This window comes from Mesoplodon mirus (assembly GCF_964341445.2).
Source record: "Mesoplodon mirus genome assembly, chromosome: 9".
NCBI classification, from domain to species: Eukaryota; Metazoa; Chordata; class Mammalia; order Artiodactyla; family Ziphiidae; genus Mesoplodon; species Mesoplodon mirus.
In genome coordinates this window covers 40,831,642-40,848,657 of record NC_138985.1, presented here as the reverse complement: position 1 = coordinate 40,848,657, position 17,016 = coordinate 40,831,642, and the positions used below count along the sequence as shown (strand labels likewise).

General features: G+C 40.5%; 1 protein-coding gene across 6 annotated transcripts in view; it reads right to left on the bottom strand.

Annotated features, from left to right (window-relative positions):
• The window catches only part of RAPGEF5 (Rap guanine nucleotide exchange factor 5), a gene marked incomplete at its 5' end in the record, with an annotated part of 217,138 nt that overhangs the window by 95,541 nt on the left and 104,581 nt on the right, over positions 1–17,016 (bottom strand). For 3 of the 6 annotated variants that reach the window (XM_082633000.1, XM_082633002.1, XM_082633001.1), the window contains 2 exons: positions 4,121–4,246; positions 14,358–14,431. In XM_082633000.1, coding sequence (XP_082489126.1) covers positions 4,121–4,246; positions 14,358–14,431 — 200 coding nt within the window. Of the gene's footprint in view, positions 1–4,120; positions 4,477–14,357; positions 14,432–17,016 lie in introns of those variants that run through there. The other 3 variants (XM_082633004.1, XM_082633003.1, XM_082633005.1) reach the window with 3 other exon arrangements.

The following is a 17,016-nucleotide window of genomic DNA, read 5'->3' as shown; positions in this document are numbered from 1 at the left end:
AAGGTGTACTGAATGAATAAACGACCAAGAGTATTCTAGAATAACAGTACGGAAACACCAACTCAAACTATGTGTTAGGAGAGCATCTCTAAAATCACAGTTAGTTCTGCAGGAGGCACACACATCATTGCAGCCAATGCCAAAGCTTTGGCCAAACAATTTAGTTCATTTTGAGGTTACCAGAGATTCTCTGTGCTGAAGGTATTGTCCAAGTATCTGGGTCTCAGAAGAAGTAGTCTCCATACTGTTAGCCAGAAACTCCATCAAACAATTTGTTAACGAGATAAACAGTGTTCTGTAGCATAAATTTCAGACACTTGAAACACACTGCAGGACAGCAGAACAAGGTAAATGTCTATGTAGTTTTTTGGCAAAGGTGACCAACCACTCTGGTGATAAACAGAGCTTTCTCATGTCTGTACCAGGAAACCGTAATAACAAATTCAAAAAACTGCTTAGTATAAATTAGCACACACATTCCCCCATTATCCCCCATTGATAATTGGCAGAATTATCAAATTCTGCCAATTTTACCATCTAAATGGCTCAACATCTGTGGCCTTCTCATTTCTGAGCTGCCACCCTGCTTCAGGCTTACATCTCTCACCTGACTCAACAATAGCTCTCTAAGGGTTCTCTGCAACACTTCCCTGTTCCCCACTCAATTTTTCCTCTAAACCAATGCCAGAGAGATCTTAAAAAGACCACATCTGATTATGCCACTTCCCTTCTTTGATGGCTTTCCTTTACCAGAAAGGCAAGTCTAAACTCCTTAGAGTGGATTGCCAGGTCTTTCATAACTTACAGCCCACCTCACCCCACCTCATTTCCTAAGAATTGCCCAGGGCTCAGCTCACGTGCCTTCCTGCTGGTCCCTCTGCCTTAAGCACTCTCCCTTGTCCTGCCCTTCTATGACCATTAGTCATTCTTCAAGCTCAAGCTCAAAAGTCCCCATTTGGTAACACGTGCCCCTTCCTCTATGGATATAATCATAGAATTAAGCCTAGAAAATATGATGCCCACATAAGAGGCAATTTCTTTAGAGAATTAATGACCAAATGTTAATCTCACTCTCATAATGTTTATAAGAAATAGCCATTTCTGTCCCCTTCTTAAAGTTCTCACATAATTTTCAACACTTAGGAATGAGTGCTGGCTAATTTTGCCTACAGCTTGTTAATATAAAATAGGAAAATGAAGTGCTTGCTGAAAAACTTGTGATAATTATACATTTAACTTTTTTTAAGCTTCAGAAACCCCTTGGCAAAAGCACAGAGTCAAGTGTTTCTCTAATTGCATCCATTTATAACCTAATCATGGCATTTACCAGTTTAAAAAGATAGCAGATATGCCCAATCAGAAATCTCGAAGCCCCTTCAATGTGTAACAAGATGTACCAGCAACAAAAGCTTTATTCCATCAAATTCATGTCTATCTCTATGCAGTAGTACCTCAAAGTAGTTGTCTCATTTTGGCATACATGTACAAAAGGGGATGTGACATTCTAGGACTGGAGAAACAAAGTCATTTAGTGAAAAGAATGACTCAATAGGCAACTGGGATTCTAACTGAAATTTTACCACTGTGCACTTAAATAATTTTGGCCCAGGAATGGTAGATGAGGTAGTTGACGCATTTGAGAATCACAAAAGAAAGGAAATCTGTATGTAACTCTAGGGTTTGGTCGTTATTGTTATAAGAATAGGAAACTGCAAGCTGGGTTTACATTAAGTAAACTGCAATTTCCTCTGTATATTCTGTGTGTTTTAACTGAGTTTTCATGAACAAGAACAGATGACTGCTATTGAAGAGAAAATGAGGGCAGGAAAAATGAAAATGCTGCCATCATCTCATGGACACTGTGAATTCAGTGGGCTAGCAAAGGTATCTTTATAACAAGTGCTTAAGACATGAAAGAGTGAAAAAAGCTACCAGATGATTTTTATTCCTTATAAATTATTGTAAAAAGTAGAAGCACCTAGTATCAAATATTCTGTTTGGTAGAGTACTATGGAAGTCTCAGCCTTGAGGGTTGACCAGCTCAGACGGTGTCACCCTCCAGGAGGGAGACCACAAAATGGCTAAGTTTGTATTTATCACTAAGGAAGAAAGATCCTTAATAGTCACCTTTCCTGACTTTCAGCCTCAGTAGGAAAAGTCTACACAGAAAAGGCCATCATTCCAATATTTAGTTATACATCATCTCTCCTCTCAGAAATGTACACACTTCAGAGCTGTTATTGCATCAATATTATGACATTCATGCAAGAAGTAAAAAACCTTACTGTTCTCTTTTACAATTTAAAATGAAGGTTTAAAGAGAATAGTGAGTACACAACCGCCAGCAGTTACGTAAGCAAACCGTAAGCAAACCTTCCACCACTAAATTTCCGTCTCATGGTAAAAGTCCTTATAATAAAGAGCAGCAAGTTCAGATTTCTGTTACTATATATTTGGAGTGTATTATACTCTCATTAGCTGTAACTATAATATTCCAGATTCAACTAATAAGGCAAAGGCAACACAGGTACCTTTTTAATAACCATAAAGCTGTCTGTGGCCTAAGGCTGATGATTTCTCATCTTGGTGAAGTGGAACTCTATCTCCTATTGGTTTGATTTTAAAAGATCTTGCCCTCCCCTCAGGTTGTCACTGATCCACTGAATTGAGTATGCAGTCCATTGTAAAATATGTCATCCATTTTAAGGGCCACTAAGAAAGAAAAATGTTCCAGTTAAACTAGGACATGTTTTCGTATCATCAACTTTAAGACTCATCCTGATTTCAGACATGCTGAGATGTGCAGGGAAAGTGCACCTTGAAATCAATAAAATGTAGCATATGAAAACTACTGCTCTTCTAATTAAAATGAATGGAAAGGAATATTGTTTTGAGAAATTTAGGACATGAACCAGGATATTCAACTATTCTAAGGACGCAGAAGAAGTTAGGAGTCAGTCTTAGATATACATGCAGTCAACCTCCAGGGTGCTTTTTAACAATTCAAACAAGTCCCTTAACTTTTCAGTAGTACCTACCGAGGTGAAGGCTCCTGAGACCTCCACTTGCACTTAAAGCCAATGGTCACCTCTAAGATAACTGCGATCACCAGGCTCTGAAACTACTCATGATTCTCCCCCTTGAGACACCAATGCTTAATGACTTGCCGAATGGTAAGAGACGCGTTACATTATCAAACTAAACAGCGTGCCATCCTTGGACTTCTCACCTCCTCTCCAGCTCAGTAAATCCCTGGCATTTCTACTGATGGCCTTGGAGCAGAAAAAGCATGAAACAATATTTTTCCCCCTTGGAAAGGGTTGAAAATAAAACTCCAAGGAAAAATTAAAGTCAGAGAAGAGAGATGTTCGTAAACACTGAGGAATTTTCCCCTTCCTGAGCAATCCTGGAGAGCTTAGCACTGAGAGTGAAGCCTTACAAACAACAACAACAAGTCAACAGACAACATGTAAAGCAGAAGAAAGTGGTCCCATTGTCTCCCTAGCATGACGGCAGAGTTCTCAGTTCTAAGGCTCAATCTGAATAACTGCTTTCAGGAGAACTGAGCAGAGCGTCCCTTTCCTCCAGTTGAACTACATCCAAACAATATAACTCTTGTTGGAACATGAACGCTCACAAGATACTGGGAAAACTCCCTTCTGACTCTCTCACTTAGTGTGAGCATCTAGAATCTGTTTGTCCATTCTTATCTGTCTCTTGTGACTTAGGAGGCATTTGCTTGATAACTAGATTCACCCCCTGTGCTAAATATAAAAGTACATCGTAACGTTCTTTCAAAACTCATATTCCACAAACTATCTGATGGGGTGAAACTCCCCAAGTGAAACCTGAAAGCCATCAAATAGACATGCATTCTTATTTGCTCCCATGCGTTCTTGTATTTCTACATGATTTACTTCTGTGAAGAGATCTCTTACAAAACCACTGGCTTAGAAAATTATAGTAGCTGTCATTTTTTACTAAGAAGCATGCTTTTGGGGGGAAAAAAACCCCAAACCTAAAGAACTTAAAATAAAATATTCTTTCCTTCAAACATACAAGCAGGCAGAAACATTTTCCACCCCTTCAAACCCGCATCCCCAAGAGGAAAAGGGCTTACATGTTCAGACTTCTCCTGTTCTTTTTTGTCCGTCTGCAAAAATTGACAGTTTTCTCTTGCCAGCTTCTGGACCAGTTCAATTCGCCCGATATCATCTCTCTCCTGAAGTTTGCATATCACCCCAGCCTTAAGAGTTGGAGAAAAAGCAAAGATATACTTAAATCCACAGTCCCAGGACATGACACCACTGCGAAGTTCACCTTATAACAGACTCATCTTCTCTGTCGCCTGGATTAAATCATGGTCTTGCTAAAATATTTTGCCTTTCCAAAATTGAAATTGTATTATCTTAACCTAGGAATGTCTCACCAGAAGACTTAAAGTGAGATCATTTATCAGTCTACGTTAAGAGAGTGAAAGGCAGAGCAAACTAAATCATTTGCCACTAAAGGGTGCTCCTGATGTGCTACTATTTGTTCCTGACAGCCTGTTTCCTGTTACATAAGCCCAGCAAGAGGTTAAAAACTCATGGGAAAGTTAGCCAGGAACTACTCTGGCAGTAAGGGTGAAGTGATAGAGCACTAAAAATAACAGCACATAACCTCCTAATTCCTTAGCTCCACCAGCTCATTCCATGGACAAATACACAGTTCACAAGAAGATCACAAGATCATTCTTCTTTTTTCATAACTGGAAAGTTACTATGGGGCATTATTAGTAAAATACCTCCAATGTTGCATAAAATATGGTGGAAAAGTTTATTAAAAATAAACTGCAAAAAGAAAGCTTAGAATTTCATCAGGGTTTAGAAATGGTCCACAAAGCATCATACTTTTTATGATACCCACGAACCAAATAATAATAATATGAAGAAGGAGAATCTAGGACTTTGATCAGAAACAAAAAGTGGTTATATCACACACATTATGAACTGTTTCTGCTCAAATTCTTTCAAAAATGGTTCACACTGACATATCAGGACACTATCTAAAAGGAAATCAGAAGTTACTCTTGGCAGGAACAGCCAAAACTATCAAGTCTTTGTTTTATAGGATTCAAATGGACCCAGCAACATGACCAAATAGGGAGAAGGGGGCAGCAAGTGATCACAGCTTCAGGGTCTTAACAGTTTGTACTAAAGACACACATTTTGTTGAGTGGGCATCAGAAAAATGGAATTTTCCATTCAAAGCAATGACTAAGTATTTATTCCTAAGGGCAAGGACATCACCTTAACTAGCAGTTTCTCCAACAAATAGGAAGGAAACTAACAAACAAACAAAATCATTGACGTGGCCCAAATCAGATTCCCATGGAACAGCAAGTGGAATTCCTCCACCAAACTCAGACATTTATGTTTACAGCATCCTTTCACAAGTGGTCTTCCAGTTTGTCTCCACGGTTCCCAAGGACAAGGATCTCAGTTTATCTTAAGACAGCCTGTGCAGTGCTGGAGAGCCGGAATTATTGGAAGGTCCCGTATCATGCTGGACAAAACCACTGAACTTCAAACAATGAATACTAGTATTGCCTTCAAAGCAATTGCAAGTATGTCTATTTTTTATCCAATATGACAAACTTCCAAATATTTAAATACCACTGTTTATGATATCCTCCTCTTTGCATTTCTCACGTACGTTCCCCCAGCTCCCTATTTTATTTACTCATTCAGTCACTCACTCAACTGATTTTATTTGAACCACCACCATGTGCCAAGATCTATTATAGATTCTAGGGATACAGTAGTCAATAATAACAATAAAAACAAAGTCCCACATGTCATGGAGCTTCTATTCACCAGGGGATGTGGATTATATAACATACAGATATGAAACAGCAGATGGTAATATATGCTAGGAAGGAAAACAAAGCAGGGTAAGGGACAGAGAAATGTTATTAAGATAGAAATGTCAGGGAAGGATTCTTTGGTTGACATTTGAGTGGAGATATAAAGGAAGTAAAGAATGTTACAGGCAGAGGAACAGAAGTGCAAGGGCCCTAAGGCTTGGGTGTGCTTGGCATGTTCGACGGAGAGCAAAGGGCACAGCAGGGCTGGAGCACAGCTGGTAAGGGAGAGCCCAGTGGAGCTGCTCAGAGAGGTGAAGCCGACCAGAGCGTGCAGCTTCTTTACAGGATGTGTAAGAGGTTTACATTCTTTTTCTGAACAAGATGGAAATACTTAGGAATGTTTTGAACATGGGATTGGAATAATCTGACATTTTCACAGGATCCTTCTGTCTTCTGGGTTGAGAAAACACTGTCAAGTGGCGGGGAGCAGTTAAAGCTAGAAGACCAGTTAGGAGATCGGTCTTCAGACAAGAAATGGCTTGGAACTTGTGGTAGTGGTGGAGGTGGGGAGAAGTGATTAAAATCTGGATCTGTTTCAAAGGAAGGGCTAGCAGAATTGGTCTCTAAGATATTTGGCCTGAGTCACTGGAAGGGTAGGGTTGTCATTTCCTGAGATTGGAAGACTTGGGGAGGAGATCTAGTAAGGGATATGCCTATTAGACATCCAAGTGGAGCTGCCGGGTTGGCAGTCTGGAGGTCCAGAGAAGTCTAAGCTGGAGATAGGACTTCGGGAGTCATCATAATGTAGATGGTATTTAAACCAGAGGAAGAACTGAAGTTACCAATGGAGTGACGTAAACAGAGAAGAGAAGAAATCCATGAGCTGAGTCTAATAGTTAGATATTGGGAAGATGAGAATAAGGAGGAGGGGCTCTAGAAAGAGAACCCAGTGAGTAGTGATGGTGGTGTTTCAAGGAGGAGGGAGTGAAAAACTGTATCCAGCGCAGCTGAAACATCAAATAAGGAGTTCAAAACAACTGACACTGAATTTAACAAAAGTAACTGGTGACTTTGAAAGTAACTTTTTTTTTTTCTTTTGCAGTACGTGGGCCTCTCACTGCTGCGGCCCCTCCCGCTGCAGAGCACAGGCTCCAGACGCGCAGGCTCAGTAGTTGTGGCTCACAGGCCCAGCCACTCTGCAGCATGTGGCATCCTCCCGGACCGGGGCACGAACCCGCGTCCCCTGCACTGGCAGGCGGACTCTCAACCACTGCGCCACCAGGGAAGCCCTGACAGTAACTTTTTTTTTTGAGAAAAAAAGTGGTAGGGGGGAAAAAAGCCTTACTCACATGGTTTTAACAGAGAATGAAAGACAACTCTTTTGAGGAGTTTTACTTCAAGAAATGGGGCACTAGGACTTCCCTGGTGGTCCAGTGGGTAAGACTCCTCACTCCCAATGCAGGGGGCCCGGGTTCCATCCCTAGTCTGGGAACTCCCACATGTATGCCGCAACTAAGAGTTCGCATGCTGCAACTAAGAAGACCACCTGCCACAACTAAAACAAAAAAAGATCCCACGTGCCTCAACTAAGACCCAGCAGAGCCTAAATAAATAAATAATTTTTTAAAAAAGAAATGGGGCACTAGTTAAAGAGTGATGTTGCAGGGGGCTTTGCTTGCTTGTTTAGGGTGAGGGATATTCCAGCACATTTATCTTTATTAGAAATCATACAGTGTAGAGGGAAATCTGATGATGTGGGCAAGACGGCATTTTTAGGAGAAATGTCCTTGAGAAGGAAAGAGCATAAAGATCTAGTCTCAGAAACATGTATATGAGTATTTCACTCACTGTAATAGGAGGGGAGGTAGAGTACGGGGGGAACATGCCAGTAGGTTAGCATATCGGTGGTGGGAACGAGGAAATTCTTTTCTGAAGGCCTCTATTTCAGAAATAAGAAGTCAGGTGATTAGCTGAGAGTAAGGACTGTGAGAAGATCCTGGAAGTATAAGAAAAGAAGGCATGTAATGGTCATTTCAGTTCCAAGGGTTGGCAAACTTTTTTTGTAAAGGGCCAGAGTGTAAATATTCTAGGCTCAGTGGGGCATGTGGTCTTTGGTGCAACTACCCAAGTGTCCAGTTTTAGCACAAAAGCAGCAAGAGACGGTATGTAAATGAATGAGCATGGCTGTGTTCCAATAACACTTTATTTACAAAAACAGGCAGTAGGCTGTGGTTTCTCAACTCCTAACCTGAAAGAAGAGGCAACCGGACAAGGAAAGTAGAATCAGATTGCCGAGCATTAATAAGGGCCCACTGGATTTTGGTTTTAGATCCTTTTACCATCCTAGCCGTCCTCCTTAGCGTGTATTGGTTTGTCAGGATTTTAATGGAGCCCATAACCTGAGATAATGCTGAATACACGGGCCAATCTTGAAGATGTTCTTTTAATCAATACTAGAGAGTAAAAGAGGATCAGCAGTGTTAAGGATGCTCCTTTAAACTACGAAACTAAGGATGCTCCTTTAAAATACAAGGAAATTATTCAGGGAAATTTCTACACAAAAATTACTAACATTCTTTAAATGTTTTGACACTTAATGGAATATGTTTCTGTTATCTAGAAAATTCATTTATGGTGACCAACTAGGATTTCTTCTCTCTCCAGCCCTGTCATCCTCACGGCGTTTAATATATTGTCCTGGTAGAGGAGAGAGGGTGTTAATGACGCTGCAAGCTCTGGACCTGCTCCGTGGCTGCTTATTCAGTAGTGTGATGGATTGGTCCCCATCTCTCTCTGCTCCCCATTGTGGCAGCCCTGTGTAATAGAGGGCACTTGTGAGATGGGGCCAGGCAGGGGTGGCACACAGGAGGAAAGCACCGTGAGCTAACTAATTTGGCGAGTGAGAATGAGCCTGTTACCTTTTCTCACCAGCACAGGCTCCAAAGCAACTGGGCTAAGCTTCCATAGACTCCAATTTGGAGAGAGAGTCTTTCCTTCTGTCTGTGGGTGCCACATGTATTTTTAAAAAAACAACTGATAATAGCATCAGCAAAAAAAACGGTAGGACTGAGTACAGGAAATTTAAGAGACCTCGACTATTTTTTTGGTTTCTGTGTGAACATGAGTTTTTTGCTTAGGATCCTAAATAGAGACTTTTCTTTCTTGAGGAAATACATTTTTATTAGAACCAGATAACTTGGGTTTACAAATTATGTATTTTAAACACAAAATGCTATTACTTTAAAAAATGGGTTTCAGATTGACTCATTTATTTCTTATTTATAATTAAATCATCTTATAATTTAAAAAGGAATATTGCTATCTTGATTTTCTGGTTTCTGCATAATTTCTAGATGCATTTTCACAAGATAATCAATTCTACAGCACTCCTTACATATAACTATCAAAAAAGGCTTTCAAGGAGGGTTATGTAAGCTTCTTCATTCCCTAGAGAACTTTAATCCCAGAGAGATACCCGTATATCCTGGATAGTTTTATAAGACAGTCCTCTTTGGAAATACCCCAGTAAACCAGATGTTCTCTGGGGGGGTTCCTTTCACAGTTCTGTAATTTAGTGATTTAATTCAAAAAAGCCATGAATTTATTAATATATTTTGAGAGCTTTGTTATGGCAGGAGAAGCAAGATAACTAACAGCCCTTGATCTAGACTTTCACATTCCTGGACTATTTAATTTATCTATGTGAAATTAATTATAAACAGTTTACCTAACACTGTTAGGCCAGAAAAAAATAAAAGATTAATGTGTAACCATCAGAAGAGTTATTTAAGAGCCTTATTTCAAGGTCTGCTTTGAAAAAAAAAAATCTCTGTAATGCATAATTAAAGCTATTTATATCATTTTCAGTATTTGAGAAGAGAAATGTTATGAATGTAAATGAAAAGTCTGTTTCCTTTATAAATGGAGTCATAGAAATGTTTGGTCCATTCTTTCAGTGGTGAAATGAAACTTGGACAGAATTCCCTTAGGAAAAACTGCAAACTAAATGAACAGCCCTTATGCCATAAGGTGAAAGAGCACAAGTTCTACGTATGGAAGCATTTTCTGCATTATCATAACCTTAAAAATCACCTTTTCTAAAACACCATGCAAAAATTGCTATCAAGGGAGGGAAAACCAGGATGAAAGAATCCACCTTTCATGAAAGCACTTTTGTAATAACAGAATGCTTTTCAATACAAATTCAGGGTATTCGGGTAAACTCGTATTGATTGTTACATAATAGATTCATTTCTGCAAACTTAAATCTTGAATAGAAATTCATAAATTTTTTTTTTGTTACTTTGAACACAAAGTCCAAATGACAGAATAAAACACTGATGGCCTGGGATGGTGTACTATATTACCTATTTCCAACACAGAAAGTAGAATTCTTTCCAGGAAAATTCAGAAGACAATTCATAATAAATGAATAATTTTTAAAATTTCATTTTATTATTCATTTTCTCAAATTTCTCCAGAGAAAGAAAAGTATGACAAATTTCCTACTGGTTGGAATAGAAAAATACACCCTTTGATAACTGCGGAAAGGATCAAGAAAAGAACATACAGTGAAAAGTACAGGCGATAGAAAGTGTGATGGTAAAGGCAGGTTCACTAATGTCCAGGGCATCACTAGGACGGGCCTCAGACACCATGCCGGGGCATCATAGCGCCTTAGGAAGCGTTCAGTGATTCCCGGTCCCTCACTGTACAGATGAGGCAGTGCAAGTTCAGGGGGCGTTCACTGCTCCAGTCCCCCTCCCTTGTGGAATTACCTGTGTTGATACACCACACTGGTCACACAGACCCATCCCCTACAAACACCGCGTGATACTGTGTCCTGCCAACGTGGGCTGGGGGCGGGGAAGGAGGCAGAAACTATAGCTGTGTGGAATTTATTACCGTTATTTCCCTTAAATATGTTCTTAATCTATTACACTTTTATAATTATCTCTTCTGATGAGATTGTACAAAATTGTACATTTTTTGTACAAAAAATGTACAAAAATACATTACATATTTACATAATCGATGAAGTAAGGGGTTCATTCATTACATATATTTAATTCCTTGAATTTTCCGACTAGAATAGGGAGGTCACCAATATTTTATCTTGTTTTGACCTGAGAGAAATTACAGCTCAGATCTGCATACATTACTGATCATTTTGCTAAGCAGAGCAGCAAAGTTGGCAAATAATAAAGAAGTTTAAAAAAAGAGAAAATAAGTAAATTTAATAAATTCTAACACAAAGGATTTAAAAGGGTCACCTGTTTTCTATGATAGCTATCACAACCTTAAATAAGAGCTTTCTTCAGTCTATTTTTTTTTGAAAAATCACATTTTGCTGATAAAACAATCATGAACTATGTGGCAATCGATTTGTATAATTGACAGTTATTATCACTTAATATTAAAATGATTGATTCCAATGGAGGAATAGGAGACAAACTAATGACTGAATCCAGAGGTCTATGGTCACCCGAATAAAAGCAAGAATTTCCAAAGTTCAGCATGTTATAAATTACTCATTGAATATCTCACTAGAACCTGCAAAATTTCTATCCAACTGATAAAGATTCTTTAATCCTTTAGTCCTAAATAAAGGGCTATAACAAGTGAAGGGTCTAGAATGTTTTCTATAAGTGCAGATACCATAATGGCAGACAGAGCAACACTGCAGCCCAGTCCTGTTAGATACCTTAAATATTCAGACCAAAAAGCAATGTGATACTGATCATGACAATGAGAATAACTCCAGGAGGCTGTACTTACTGTGTGCCAGGCACTGTTCTAACTGCTTCACATATATTCCTTTGATCTTCAAAACAATTGTCTCCATTTTACAGATGTTAGAAAGGCGGCTTAGCACAGGGGTGAAAAGCAAGGATGTAGGAGCCAGACTACCTTGGCTGGATTCCCATCCCCACCACTTAGCAGCTCATCTGTGAAGTGGTGGTAAGTATATTATCTGCCTAATAGGGTTTGTTGTGAGGTTTAAGTATGTTAATAAAAGCAAGGAGCTTAGAAGAGTGCGTTTGAAGTACTGTCTAAGTGTTAACTCTCAACACTCTTACAGAAAAGGAACATGCGGCACCAGAGAGTAGTGTAACTTGCCCAGGGTTGCTGTGACAGTGCAGCCTGGCCCAGGAGACAACACTCTTAACCTCACGGATGCTGCCTGACGTTCGCGGAAACTCTTTTTTATGTGCCAGGGTGGCACGCATTTCTATGTGGCTTCATTTCAACCTCATGACAACTTTATAACATCTCTACTTTACAAAGATGAAAAACAAGCATGCTAGTCACTGCCTAGCATGCTGGGGACACTTGGGTGACAAAGACACGGATGCCACCCTACAGGAACGAACTGGTTTAGAGACAATAAAGAACTTGCCTCCAGGCACCAGCTATGAGGAAGAAGGGCTGGGATGTAAACCCCAGGCTACATGCTCCCTTCACTCTTCCTACACATCACTGCATGGAAATAGGGAGTTTCCTAGGCAGAAAAGATATTTTCAGAGAGAAAGGAAAGAAAGGAATCCACATATGAGGAGAGAACTAGAGTTTTCCAGTAGGTGGTAAACCTGTGTACAGCAAGGCCCAGTCTCTCTGGAGTTAGTGACTGGCTTAACCCTTTATACACCCAAAGTTTTCAACAGCCAGGGGACATTTTCCCCACAGTGACATAATTCATCATGTACAGGGAAGGAATGAGAAACCAGTGAGCACTTAACTTGTTTAAAATATACTCTGAGGACTACATAATTATGCATCCCAGTGAATTAACTCATGACTCTCCAAACCTAAAGAGAATCTGTTCCTGATCTAATTATCGATTCACTGGTTTCAATTGGTTTCATGATTCCATTCCTCTGTACATTCTGTAGATGCGCAGAGATGTCACCGTTGCTGAAGAAAAACCACAAAACCTCGTAGAGCAAGGTCTATGCATCCATTTGAGATACAAAGGGGAATAAAATTGCATTAAAACAGACTTTTGTCCACAGAATAAGTCCAAAATAAATTAAAAATAGCAGTTTAAATTTAGAAACTAAATAATAAACTTTCCTACTAATAACTTAATGCCTTAAGAAACCTTTGAGAAAGCTATCCTTGCCCAGGTTTGCTTGGAAGCCTGAAGTATAATTCAGTATGAGCCTGTGGATTGCAGCATTCTGAATATTACCACAGCAAAACAATTCCAGACAAGTCCTTATACAAACTTACTAGAACATGACAACCTCTGCAACCCTGGCTGAGAAAGCTAATGTGATTATTCTGACCAGAATCCACAGACTTACAACTTTAAAGGTGAAGTGTGCAGGGTCAACCAAACTAAGAATCTTTTTTTCTCCAGGCCTACCGAGGTATCCTTAATATACAAAAGTCACACACATTTAATGTATCCATTTTGATGAGTTTGGACCCACGTGATACCAGCATACCATCACCACAATCCTGAGAGGCCATTTCCTCTGTAGGTCTAGCTAGTAGAACCGAGCAACGCACTGCATGGAATAAGGGCTCAAACGGGCTTGCCTGTTTCCAGAGTTTTTCCACTCCTTTCCCCCTGAGTGTAGAGTAGCTCCGATTCTTCTCCCTGGGTAGATCAATCAACCCATGGCTCTATACACACCATGATCGATTTCTCAGTAGTACACTCCCCTGGACCCACTCCTTTCTCGTTCTTATGTATAATAAAATGCAATGGCTTTTTTATTCAACATACTTCTCTTTTTAATCCTCACAACTCCCCTATCAGGTAGGTTCAGAGATGAGTCACCGAAAACTCCAAAGGGTTAACAAACTGGCTTATGGTAGCTAGGTATTTAGCCATGCCAAACAAGGCTACAGCTGCGTGTCAAGGGGGTGGAACTCTGCGGAGTGGAGTTGAATTGTTGAGGGCTTGCAAAAGGATGTCCTCGTGCCATCTGTTCTGCTTCTCGCCCCGCTGTCCCCACAAAGAATCTCTAAATGCTCTACACTTACATAAAGTTAATAGTTGATAGCAGTAGGGTGCCCAAAGTTTTTATGCTGACATAGTATTTGGAGGTCAGCTGCTACTAAAAGCATGTCCATACCACAAGGTAAATGCTCGGGGTGGGCACAGAAACTTTGCCAGGTGAGGCATCGCACTGATCTGTCTGGCCCTGCCCTGGCTGTCATGCTGTCAGCCGGCTGATTCTCCTCTGCCATCTCCAGGGGACAGTCTACCCTATGGCGGTATCTCCTGGTTCTTCACTTACTTTGCTTGCTGTCTGGGAAGTGAAGGATGTCTCCGGATCTGTCCCTCCCCCATGAATCAAACTATAAACGTGAAGAGCAATTTAGGTTTTTCTTGTGAAATCTCTCTTATCAAAAATAAGTGCTTCATTCCCGTAATATGACTATTGTACAGAACACAAAAGGTGAGACCTGTATCATCTGCAAACACTTGTGCTATCTCACCACTCTCACCACAGAAGAAGGGTGTAAGGAGGGGCTGTCACAGAACTTGTCACACCTGAGGATCTGCAACACCTTCAGCCTCTGTCACAGTTACGAGTTTGTCACTGTTTTCTTCATCTTGTTCAATTGCTTAAATAAAAAAAAGAAAAAGAACAATATTAAACAAATGTAGCATCATAAGAAAATTGTTTCAGGTCATTTTCTTTTCAGATGGCAATCTGGCAGGAAAAAATAATGTTAGGTAGAGTCCCAAAACGTAAATATCAGTACTGCTTTTTAAATTATTTGGATGAAAAGTCTAACTAATAGCACTGGGCACTTTTCATGTACATTATCTCATTTGTTAAATCACTGGCATTGGAGCAATCCGATCTCAATTTTCCTCGTCACCTCAACCCATCAAGACATCATCATGTCAGTTTTGTACTTCACCCAAGGGGGAGCTGGGGTACAGGTGAAGGCTTCTATCCAGTTCACGTGAGAACATTTTTTTTTTTTTTTTTGTGGTACGCGGGCCTCTCACTGTTGTGGCCTCTCCCGTTGCGGAGCACAGGCTCCAGACACGCAGGCTCAGCGGCCATGGCTCACGGGCCCAGCCGCTCCGCGGCATGTGGGATCCTCCCGGACCGGGGCACGAACCCGTGTCCCCTGCATCGGCAGGCGGACTCTCAACCACTGCGCCACCAGGGAAGCCCCATATTTTTTTTTATGTGATTTTTTTGGCTAACAGTTTACTGTTATATAATGAAGGAAGCATGATTTTTTTCAAACTGAAGTATAGTTGATTTACAATGTTGTGTTAGTTTCAAGTGTACAGCAAAGTGATTCAGTTATACATATATATATTATTTTTCAGATTATTTTCCATTATAGGTTATTACAAGACACTGAATATAGCTCCCTGTACTATACAGTAGGGCCTTGTTATTTATCTAGTTTATATATAGTAGTGTGTATCAGCTAATCCCAAACTCCTAATTTATCCAGCACCCCCCTTTTCCCTTTGATAACCATAAATTTGTTTTCTATGTCTGTGAGTCTCTTTCTGTTTTGTAAATAAGTTCATTTGTATCATTTTTTTAGACTCCACATATAAGTGATATCATATGATATTTGTCTTTCTCTATCTGACTTACTTCACTTAGTGTGATAATCTCTAGGTCCACCCATGTTGCTGTAAATGACATTATTTCATTCTTCTTTATTACTGAGTAGTATTCCATTGTATATATGTGCCACATCTTCTTTATCCATTCACCTGTGGATGGACACTTAGGTTGCTTCCATGTCTTGGCTATTGTAAACAGTGCTGCTATGAACATTGGGGTGCATGTACCTTTTCGAGTTAGAGTTTTCTCTGGGTATATACCCAGGAGTGATCGATTGCTAGAGGAAGCACAATATTTTATATTTGGATTGTACAGAGCATTGTTAGCACAAAATTCCAAACTATGGAGTCTTGAATCCACCTCTTCTCCCATACTTCCCCAGCATCTCCCTATCCAAGTCCTTGTCACCCTTTCTGCACCGGTGCAATAACCTCCTACCACAAAGCCCCTGATTCCAACCTCTCCCTAATAAAATTGGGCTTGAGCACAACTGCTAAACAATCAGTCTCAAAAAATATAACAGTAAGTGCCCTGCTTTGGCCTCTGTATCACTTATCTCATCAAGTCTGAACACTGTTCATCACAGAAGGTCTTCCTTGAATTCTCCAGCTTCTTCCTCATCTCCAACTTCACCTTGACATTTAACATCAGAACGTATTGTACCAGCTCTGATCCAAACTCTATGATTTCATTATTTTTCTCCTTGTATAGCCTGCTCTTCCATTTTAACAAATATGTACTTAGTACCTACTAGGTGCCTGGCACTGGGGTTATTCCTGTGAACAAGATAGGTAAGCTCCTGACCTCATGAAGTACACATACTAGCTGGGGGGATAGCTAACAACTACTGTTCCAACTGGTAACAATCATAATTATTAGAATAATAATCTTTAAAAATAAGATGGGATTAAAGATCATGATAAATGGTGAAATGACAGAAAACCAACTGGGGGAGGTCATTGCAGAGAGCAGGCCATGCACGGTGCTTCTCTGAAGAAGTGATATGTGGGCTGAGACCTGAGGTTGAGACGGAGCTGCCCGAGACAGGTAAGAGTGATGCAAGACAAGCCTGGAGAGAGCATGGACCACGGTCAATTCAGATGTTAGTCTAAGAACACGCGGGGGCGCACCAAGGAATTTTAAAATCAGGAACTGCATGATGCGTCTATTTTCAAAGTACTTTTTGCCTGCTATGTGGAGACCAGACTTACGAGGAGCAAGAAGGAAGCAAGGAGTCCAGTTAGGTGACCGTGGCTTAACATTTGGCCTAGAGATAACCAGGACATGGACCAGGGAAGCGGCAATGTGCTGAAGAAACATGGAGGATTTGAACTGCGTTTTTGAGTTCATTTGGCAATGAACTGAATATGAGAGGCCGGGGACGGTGCAGGTGGGGGAGGGAGATGAGTAAGAAAAAGTAATCCAGGGTGTTTCGTAAGTAGAATAAGGCACTGCTCATACCCACTGTACCACTTATTCTTCCTGCCTTCTCCATCAAAAGCAGGCCTCAGGGCTTCCCTGGTGGCGCAGTGGCTGAGAGTCCGCCTGCCGATGCAGGGGACATGGGTTCGTGCCCCGGTCCAGGAAGATCCCACATGCCACGGA